Genomic DNA, 10,699 nt, shown 5'->3' with positions numbered 1-10,699 from the left:
TTTGGCTCTAACTCTGAGTGAGATGGAGACATGGGGAAGTTCCAAGCAGGGAAGGGACTTGATCCAAGTTGCATGTTCATTGGTAAATGTCTCTTAGCTATGTGGGGAGAGCACTCATGAGGAGGGGTAGAAAGCTTGTGGGGGAGAAAGAGAGCCCATGAGGGAGGGGGTGAGCTCATGGGGACAGGATGGGTGTCAGGTACCCAGAGAGGAAGCTGGGACTGGCATAGAAGCCCCCAGTGGTGAGATGTGTTTGGACTTAGAATTCACTTTCTTTGTGTGTGATTAATGATTGTTTCTGCAATTTCCATTATGGTTTATCACCCTCTTTTTTTCTATCTTCTTTTCCCCACCCCTAACCTCAATTAAGCCTCTTTGAGTTGATTATATTTCTGGGAGGTTGTTTATTTTTGTTTTGTTGGGCTTTTAAATTTTTTTATTGCATTCATTTAATTTATCTGTGTGGGTTGCCATGGTGAACTTGTGGCAGACAGAGGATGACCAGCAGGAAGGAGTCTTTCTTGCCTTCCACTCTATGGGTCCCAGGGACCAAACTCAGGTCATCAGTCTTGGCAGCAAGCGCCTTTACCCACTGAGCCATCATGCCTGTCCCTTGCTAGTTTTTGTTCATTTTGTTTTTTTTTATTTTATGTGTATGAGTGTTTTGCCTGCATGAACGTAAGTGTACCCGTGTTCTGCAGTGCTCACAGCAGTCAGAAGAGGATATCTGATTCCCTGGAACTGGAGTTAATGACAGTTGTTAGCTGTCATGTGGGTGTCGGGAACTAAACTTGGGTCTTCTACAAGAATAGCGCTTAACTGCTGTACCTCTCACCAGTCCCTCTCCCACCTTTGTTAGGTTTTTTGAGGCAAGGTCTTACTATGTAACCCAGGCTAGTCTCCTGCCTCAGCCTCCCAAGTGCTGGGATTATATGTACACGTTATCAGCCCTGGCTTTGGTCCTACTTTATATATATATATATATATGTGTGTGTGTGTGTGTGTGTGTGTGTGTGTGTGTGTGCAGGTGCCCATAGAAAGAAGATTTCAGATCTCCTGTAGCTAGAGTTATAGGTAGTTGTGAGACTCTCAATATGGGTGTGGTGAACCAAACTCTGGTCCTCTGGAAGAGCAGAAATTACTCTTAACCCCTGAGCAATCTCTCCTTCTCCCAGTCTTACTCTTGAAATTCAGGGCCAAAGTTGGGTATTGTGGCACACACCTGTAATCCCAGCACTTGGAAAGCAGAGGCAGGAGGATCAGGGGTTCAGTATCAACCTTAGATACATGTTGTCTTTGAGGCCAGTCTAAGCTACATGAGACTCTGTCACAAAACCCAATAACTGGGGGAGCTGGAGTGGAAAGTGAGGGATGAATAGGATCACGATATATGTATACATGTATGGAATTTTCAAAGAATAAAAATAAATAAATAAATAAATAAATAAATAAATAAATAAAATCAGGTCCAAAGTTAATTGATGGCTTAACTGGGCCACAGAGTATTTTATCTTGGATTTCTCTAGTTCTCACTGAACATTGTTGTCCAGGGCTTTAGACCAGGGTATCTGACCCCCATCTCTGGGTCAGATGGCCTCATTTGCTTTCTGTTGCTGTGATTAACACTGTGACCAAAACCAACTTAGGGGAGGGAAAAAAAGGTTTATGTCAGCTTACAGGCTACAGTCCATCAAGTCAGGGCAGGAGCCCAAGGCGGAAACTGAAGCACAGACCATGAAAAAATGCTGCTTACTGGCTTGTTCCCAGGTTCACATCCAGCTGCGTTAATTATCCAGCCCAGGCCCACTTGCCTGGGGATGGTATCGCCCACAGTGGGCTGGGCCCTCCTACATCAACTAGCAACCAAGACATGGCCACAAGGCCAATCTGATAGAGGTAATTCTCCAGTTGAAGTTCCCTTTTCCCAGGTGTATCAAGTTGACAACCAAGATTAGCTATTCCAGATGTGTTATTTCCTTCAACAGCTTTTGTTCTGAAAGCTCTGCCTCTATGTGGAGATGTGGAAGGTGGTGGAACTCTTGGGAGGTGGAGACCACTGGGAAGTGGCTGCATCATGGGAACGTCACTCTTGGGAGCACCAGAGAAGATGGTCAAAGTCCTTATCTAACACACAAGAAGCTCTGGACTTGATCTTCAGCACTACATGAATCTTCTCGGTGGCACATGCCTATAATCCCTGCACTTGGGAGGTAGAAAGCAGGAGGATCAAGAGTTCAAGGCCAGCCTGGGCTACATGAAACCCCATCTTGGGAGGGCAGGGCAGAGGTGAAGCTAGCTCTCATGGGACTCTGCTTAGCTCTCCCGAAATGTTGATATAGATGAGCAAGACCAGCCGTTCCCTGTACTCTAGATTCCAGTCTTACTGTGTGATCTCTCCCTTGCCTGAAAGCTTGTCCCATCAGCCCTCAGCAGAGCCAAGTAGACAGGAGTGCCACAGTCTTTTTTTTCTTTTAATTAGTATATAAAATAGCAGCTCCCTCCCTCCCTTCCTTCCTTCCCCACTTCCCTTCTTTGTTTCAAAAAAACCTTTTTTTGGCTTTTTGAGATAGGGTCTCCCTGTAGCCCCAACTGTCCTGGAACTCACTATGTAGACCAGGCTGGCCTTGAACTCATGGAGATCTGCATGCCTCTGCCTCCAAAGTGCTGAGATTAAAGGCCTGTACCACCATGCCTGGCTTCTTTTAAATTTTTTCACTTATTTATTTTTCATATGCGTGAGTTTTACCTGTATGTATGTAAGTGCTCCCATGCATGCCCAAAGAGGCCAGAAGAGGGCGTCGAATGCACTGGAGTTACGACAGTTATTAATTGCCATGTGGGTGCTGGGATCAAACCTGGGTCCTCTGGAAAAGCAATCAATGCTCTTAACCTCTGAGCCATCTCTCCAGCCCCAAGGATCAGTTTTAAAGGATAGGTTTTTGCTATGTAGCTCAGACTGGTCTCAGATTCCTGGTCTTAAGTGATTCTCCTGCCTCAGCCTCCTGAGCATCGGGGACTACAGATCTGGACCACTGTGCCCAGTATTCATGATTTCTTGGTGGGAAGGGCGTAGACGGGGTCTCACACTGTAGGTTGACTGGGAACTCACTATGTAGCTTAGACTGTGCTCCTGGCAATCCTCCTGAAAGTTAAGATTAGAGGAAAAGAGGATGATTAATAACACCATCATCCCTTTGCGTAACACATGGGTCGGAAACATTATTTATGCATAGTTGTTTATGATGGTGGCAGTGACCTTGACAAGGAAGCCTCAGTCCCAAGAACACTTCAAGAGCCCTGTTGCTCCTCCTTAGCCATCCCCCCCCATGATGACCATCTAAGCATTGTCCACTAGGGGGCGCTGTGGCGCTTGTCACTCTGGCTGTGACAAGCTGGATTATTTCTTTTGGACATTCCAGAGAACACATTGATCCTAGTCAGTGCCAAAATCTCCAGAGCCAGGGCTGGGGACTAAAGCGGGGGATGTAGGCAGGGGAAAAAAACAAAAAACAAAAAACAGATCCTTGGCTAAATCTTCAGGCCCAGTGAGGGGATGAGAGGCCTGTGTGTGATGGTCGATTCCAGCACCGTGGGCCACCTCATCTCCATTTCCAGGACAACTATATGTAGCAAGGTTGAGGTGGAGGGATAATAGGTAGTAGAAATGTTTGTGAATTGCCTATATCTACAATGGATTTTTTTTAATGTTTATTTGTGTGTGTGTGAGGGGGTACACTCAGTGGGTCCCGGGGATGGAACTCAGATCGTCGGGCTTGGTGGCAAAGCATCTTTAGGTGCTGAGCCACATTACCAGCCTTTGTATAATTTTTTTCTTCTATGAATAGCCAGAGCTTTCCATAGATTCTCAAAGGGATCATGGACCCCTCTTTCCCCTCCCTCCATCCCTCCCTCACACCTTCCCTCCCTCCCTCTTTACCCAAAAGATAACCCACATTATCCAACACGGAACTTGACACAGCAAAAGGAAGGTGTGCCGTGCCTCTGGCCTTTGCAACACTTCTCAGTCTGCAACACCACCTCACTTTATCTGGTTCATTTTTGAATATCACTGAGGTCTTTGGCCTCCTGGAGCCCAGCCTAGCTGCCACCCCCAGGGCTGGGCTTGCTCTGGTTCTCAGCATTCATCTCCAGATTCTATGGAAAATCTTTATGAGTTGGATGAATAAGAGGTTATTGTTTGGATTGGCTTCCCTGCCGTCAGGTGGGGAGGAACTTTCTAACCCATTTGGACAGGTTTCTTCCAGTATTTTTTGTCCATCTTTGCAGAAGGAAACCTAGAGCCTTAAGGGGTTAGGCAAGAACTCTACCCCTGAGCTAGGCCCCTAGCCCCTCACTTCTAGATCCTAGGCAGGTGTGTTTACCTCCCCCCCCCATTTTGAAATTTTGTGTTTCCAGCTTTATTGAGTTGTAATTCACACAACTCACAATTCAGTAGCTTTTAGTAAAGTTGTGTGGCTCTGGCCCCAACATGGAGTCTTGAGCCCTGGTTCCCTGACAGCCCTCCCCTCCTGTGCTAGGTGGTTTTCATTGTCCTGCAGATGGGAACAGAGCATGATGTTCCACTCCATGCTGGGAGGGAGGTTTACTTAAGAACAAAGGGGGTATGGTGGTACACACCTGTAAGCTTAGAGTCCGGGAGGCTGAGGACAGGAGAATCAGGAGTTCAAGTCTAGCTTAGGGTACATAACAACCCCAGAAAAGAAAAAACAAAAATAAACAGGGCTGGAGAGCTGGCTTAAAGGTTAAGAGTACTGGCTGTTCCTGCAGAGGACCCCAGTTTGATTCCCAGCACCTGCACAGCAGCTAATAATCATTGGTAACTCCAGTTCTAGGGGATCTGACACCTTCTTCTAACCTCTGCAGGCACTGCATGACACAGGTGCACTTACACACATGCAGGCAATACACTCATACACATAAAATAAAAGTAAAAAATAAAATATTTTTGTAAGACAACAGCCCTCCCCCCCATCCCCCCAAAAAACCAAACCAAAGAAATGACAAAAAAAAAAAAAAATCTGAAGCAAAACTTCTCTGGAGATTAGAGCAAGAATGAAAGGGAAAAACAAAAACAAAAACAACATATGACAAGGACAGAAAGATGGACAGAGAACATCCAGAGGAAATAAAACCAGGGGAGAGAAAACCGAGACAGGTTCCAAAACAGGACTAAGCAAGACTAAGCAGGAGTCATGGAAAGTGAGAGTCAGGGCTTGGCCAGGGACGCTGGTTGTGTGTGTGTGTGTGTGTGTGTGTGTGTGTGTGTGTGTGTGTGCGCACGCGCGTGCGTGCGCGATTCAACAAACCTTAGAGCCAGCTTTAGAGACAAAGAAATGCAGGCAGAGGCCCACGGTACAAAATAGGTGTTTTAATTGAAATTTTTATAAAAAGGCAAGGAAATACGACAGGAACCAAGAACCAGGTCAGGCCCAGAGTGCTGGTGGGAGGGGCTGAGTGATGAAAGCACCGAAAGGCATCCCTTTGGTCCCTCCACAGTCCAGACCAGCTGAGATCCTCGTGTGCATACACGCGAGCAGGAGGCAGGCGTACACGGGGGTTCTGTGCGCAGGCGTAGTGGGAGGCCAGGCAGAGGCGCTCAGGCCCGGGGTCGTGCAGGTGCACAGTGATGAGGCTGATGCGTGGGTGCAAATCCCGGGCGGCAGATACAGCGGAAGGAACCGTCGGTGTTGACACAGCGCGCATTGACGCAGAGTGGGGAGGCAGCCTCCGCCTCATCACACTCGTTGATATCTGGGGAAGGGGTAGAGGGATTGTTAACTCAAACCCGCGGACTGATTAAGTCCATTTTCATGGTCTCTTAGGGTGAAGGACCACGAATGTCGAGCATCTTCTTTATGGTGGTACATACCACTTGCTGGCCCTTTGAGCCCAGACAGGTGTTTTAACATCTCTAAGCCTTGGTTTTGCATTCTGTAAGATAGGTGGGTGACCTCTACATCGCTAGGTTTGTTAAGAAAATAATTCTTGTCTGGGGGAGATGGCTCAGTGGGTGAAGCGCTTGCTGTGTACGCCTGGAACCCATGTAAAGGTGGAAGGAGAGAAATGACCCCACAAAGTGGTCTTCTGACTTCCACATGTGTGACGTAGCAATGACACACAAAATAATTTTAAAAAAGAAAATAAGCATGGCGGGGTGGCGCACGCCTTTAATCCCAGCACTTGGGAAACAGAAGCAGGTGGATCTCTGTGAGATCGAGGCCAGCCTGGTCTACAGAGTGAGTTTCAGGCTTATAGGGAGACCTCAAAGGAATAATAATAATAATAATAATAATAATAATACTGATATTAACAATAGCAAGTGACAGCCAGGCGTGGTGGTCCACACCTTTAGTCCCATCACTTGGGAGGCAGAGGTGGTGGACCTCTGTGAGTTCAAGGCCACCCTGATCTACATAGCAAGTTCCAGGCCAGCTGGGGCTACAGGGAGACCCCGTCTCAAAAAAAGACAAAAAAAGAACAAAACAAAAACACACAAAACAATAGAGAGTGCTTACACTAGAGCAGACATTGTTGTGAACACAGAACCCCATCTTCCGAATAGCTCTATGAGGTGGTCATTGCTCTGTTGTACCTCAGTGCTTACTGAAGCCCAGCATGGAAAGCTCCTCGCTCACTGCCACACCGTATGCACACGCTGAGTGTTTCTCTTATGGGGCAGCTCTCCCAGTCTTTGGGTGCCCAGCCCACCGTTGTTTCTTGGCTGTGAGACCTCAGAAAACTTGGGTCTGTTTTCTGAGTCTTATTTAATTTTTAAGGAATTTATTTTTATTTTATGTGTCTGTCACAGTGTATTGCCATGGCTGTACTGGTGCCCACAGAGGTCAGAAGGGGTCATCAGATCCCTTAGAGCTGGAGTTACATGTAGTAGTGAGCCACTGTCTTGAGTGCTGGAAACTGAACTCTGGTGGTCTGGAAGTGCAGGAAGTACTCTCAGCCTGAGCCATCTCTCCAGTCTCAAACCTCATTTATGCATAGGCCTCTCTTATTGTAAATCAGCACTTGCCTGGAATCCTCCAGTGAGGGGCTGGAGGTGTGATTCAATGGTAGAGCACCTGCCTAGAATTCCTCAGTGAGGGGCTGGGGGTGTGGCTCTGTGGTAGAGCACCTGCCTAGAATCCCCCAGTGAGGGGCTGGGGTGTGGCTCAGGGGTAGAGCACCTGCCTAGAATTCCCCAGTGAAGGGCTGGGGTGTGGCTCAGTGGTAGAATGCTTGCCTAGCATGCATCAAGCCCTAGCTTCTATCCTCAGCACCACAAAATAAATAAATTTAAAAACTGAAATTGTGGGCTGGAGAGATGGTTCAGAGGTTAAGAGCACTGGCTGTTCTTCCAGAAGATCTGGATTCAAATCCCAGCACCCACATGGTGGCTAACAACCATCGTAACTCCAGTTCCAAGGGATCTGACACCTTCTTCTTGCTCCTCGGACACTGCACGACACGAGTGCACTTACACACATGCTGGCACAACACTCATACACATACATAATAATAATGAACTAAAAGAAAGAAAAGAGAGAGAGAGAAAGAAAAAGAAAGAATGAATGAAAGAATGAAAGAAAAGGAAAGAAATTGCGGCTGTAGGATTCTACCCGTCATCATGCTCCCAAGCCCAGCTCTGCTCTGTACTGGAGCCCTGCTCTTCTTACACTCTGACCCCATCTTCTTCAGTCAGGCCCCACCCCTGAGCAAGAATAAATCACTCCCCTTTGGATGGATGGTCTGGTTCCTGCCTGTAATGCGGCTCCTGACCATCTGTGGTCTGAGCTTCTACCCTCTCTGGTGAAGCTTGCTTTTACGATTTTGCCCTTCCCTCTCCCCCCACAACCTCACCAACGCAGGACATGCGGGTGATGTCCAGGCGGTAGCCATCGAAGCAATCGCAAGTGAAGCCTTCAGGAACGCGCACACAGCGGCCATGGGCACAGCCATCCAGGATCCCACACTCCTCAGCTTCCAGGCCCTCGAAGGACTCAGTCAGGGTTCCTGCAGAGAACACACGGATCCAGGGACTTCAGATCTCTGCCTTAGATCTCATCTCCTTCCTCCTGGGCCCCTGGCTCCCCTGGCTCTATGGGTATCATTCTAAGGTGCCCCTCCCAACCCCAGGCTGCAGGGGGCACTGTGTGGTAAGCACATTTACTGTGTTCACCCACCCAGCTTCTGCTGTGCATCTCAGACTGGCCTCAAATTTGCAGTAATCCTCCTGTGTCCTCCCCAGTGCTGGGATTTCAGGCCTGAGTAAACCCCAGAAGTTTTTCTATTGTTCTCACCCATTTCTAACTCTGACCAGCCTCCTGCCTTCTCTCTCACTATCCCCCTCCTTGCTTTTTTAAAAAAAATTATTAATTTTATGCGTATGATTATTTTGCCTGTATGTAAGTGCACCCACACATGCAATGCCTGCAAAGGCCAGAAGAGGGTGTCGGAGCCCCAGAACTGGAGTCACAGATTGTTGTTAACTACCATGTGGGTTCTGGGAACCTGGAAGTGAACCCAGGTCCTCTGCAAGAGCAGCCAATTCTCTTAACCACTGAGCCATCTCTCCAGCCCCCTCCCCTTTCCGACCGGCTCCATCTCTGTGGTCGTGGCTGCTCACTGCAGTCCATCATTGGCCCTACTGCTCACCTGTATAGCCTCCTCGTTCAGAGGACTCCTCTGGCTCTCGGAAAGAGCCACGGGTATCCCGGGACCGATAAGACCAGCCAGTACCTCGGCCAGGTGGGGCAGGAACCTCAGACTCATCATAAGGGCCTCCGTCATCCTCAAAGTCAGGCATATCGAAGGGTGGTGCCCCATAAGGGGCCTCTCGGCGGGCGAAGGGCCCAGGTGGGGGTGGATAAGGATCATAGGGCAGCACAGGTGGTGGGTACAGCTCTGGCCCATAGGGGAGACCCTGGTAAGGAGGGCCTATGTCTGGACCATATTCATAGGGGAGTCCAAAGCCACCTGGACGTGGGGGGCCATATGCAGGGGGGCGCAGCACATTGCACAGAGCCTCAAAGTCATCTGTGAACAGGAATCAAGTCATACCACCATCAGCACCCACCAATCACATCCCCCCTCCCCCAGAGAAGAGAAAGTCTGAGAGGATGGGGAGAGAGGGCCGAGCTGGTAAGGCAGGATCAGGAATTTCAAAAGCCACAACTGAGGGTCCAGGGCTGATACTGGGATTCTGAGGTATGGGGATCCAGAGTCCTAAGGATCACAGTTCAAGATACTGGAATTTGACCCATAGGATCTAGAGCTCAGGACCTGAAGAAATTGGATGAAGGTATTTTGTGGATGGGGAATCCCAGGTCTGGCTGGGGTCTCGATGGGGCAGGGAGCATAGAGGGACCCTGAGCAACTGGAATCTGGACATCTGAGGACCCAGGACTATGGGTTTTGTTCATGTTCCTAAGGAGTGTGAGTGAGAGCACTCAGAGATCTCTGTGTGTATTGAGTCCTGGGCACCTGAGGCAGGGGGCCCATGGCAGTGGGTCTTAGCAGCTCCTGGGGCTGTGACCAGAGAATCTGGGCCAGAATAGTGCACATGGGCAACTGCTATTTGAGATGGAATGGCCCAGGATTTTGGAGAGGGGCATCTCAAAGATTGTGTCTAGAGCTAGGTTCTAGAGCCAGGAATTAAGGATATGAGAGACCTCGGGAGCCAAGGGGACTCGATCTATGGGATCTCCTGAGTCAGGCCTTGGGATTTTCCTTTGCTGACACTTGCAAGTCGGTGACAAAGGTTTTGAGCTAGGTTAAGATGCCAAGTCTGGTGGGATCTGGGATTCTAATACTGCACAGATGTAAGGCTTAGGTTTGAGGCCTATATGACAGGGTCTCTAGAAGTAGTAGAGGTGTGCAGTACCTGAGTCCTGGGCAGGGCAGAGGGCACAGTCCATGCCCCAGGCTTCTCCATAGAGGCAGCAGCACTCTGTGTAGGTGGCCTGCCGGTCCAGCCGAGGGCGACTGCAAACGAGGTCAGGCCCCACTTCCTGCCAGCACACTCCCAGATTGTCATCTGCGGGTGGTGACCTATGCATGAGGACCCAGCACTTGGGCGGTCCCACATGGATCCAAGTCAGACCTCCAGAGGGCTCCGAAACATAGGGGCAGCTGTAATCCTTTAGTTTCTGTTCTGTTTTTGAGATAGTCTCTTTATGTAGCTCTGGCTGGCCCAGAACTTGTCCCCTTGCCTCAGATTGTTGAGTATGGAGGATTACAGGTGTGCAATATCACGCCTGTACTGTCTGGATGTTGTTTAAATAAAGGATATTGTAGGAACAGGAAATGAAAGAGGAGAATTTGGGGCAGAGAGTCAAGGCTCGATGGGGAGACAGAGAATGAGACTTAAGATGGCCTAGAGAGACGGGGAGAGAGACAAGGAGAAGAATCCCAGCACTGGGGAGGCAGAGGCAGGCAGATCTCTGTGAGTTTGAAGCCAGCCTGGGCAATATAGAGAATTCTAGGACAGCTGGGACTACAAGGGAAACCTGTCTCAAAAAAGACAAAAAAAGAGAAGTGAGGATCAGGGGGATCTGAGCCCTAAGCAATGGCATGAGTAACCATGGCATGGCAAGGGCGCGGTCGGTCGAGGCCTGAGCTGGAGGCGGGGCCTACGGAGGGGGACTGGGCGGGACGAGGCCACGGGTGGGGGGTGCCCGGGCGGGGT

The 10,699-nt window shown here is 49.1% G+C and overlaps 1 protein-coding gene across 1 annotated transcript in view; it reads right to left on the bottom strand.

The window, feature by feature from the left end:
* Positions 1-5,369: 5,369 nt before the first annotated feature.
* Positions 5,370-10,699, bottom strand: part of Ltbp4 (latent transforming growth factor beta binding protein 4) — a 34,577-nt gene continuing 29,247 nt past the window's right edge. Inside the window, exons 30-33 of the mRNA XM_017803422.2 lie at positions 9,896-10,048; positions 8,668-9,048; positions 7,873-8,025; positions 5,370-5,772 (exon numbers count right to left, since the gene is read on the bottom strand). Coding sequence (XP_017658911.1) covers positions 5,618-5,772; positions 7,873-8,025; positions 8,668-9,048; positions 9,896-10,048 — 842 coding nt within the window. The 3' untranslated portion in view covers positions 5,370-5,617. The remainder of the gene's footprint in view (positions 5,773-7,872; positions 8,026-8,667; positions 9,049-9,895; positions 10,049-10,699) is intronic.

This window comes from Nannospalax galili, unplaced genomic scaffold (genome assembly GCF_000622305.1).
Source record: "Nannospalax galili isolate Female #2095 unplaced genomic scaffold, S.galili_v1.0 scaffold886, whole genome shotgun sequence".
Lineage (NCBI taxonomy): Eukaryota > Metazoa > Chordata > Mammalia > Rodentia > Spalacidae > Nannospalax > Nannospalax galili.
Note: the sequence above shows the minus strand (reverse complement) of the source record. Positions and strands in the feature narration are given on the sequence as shown.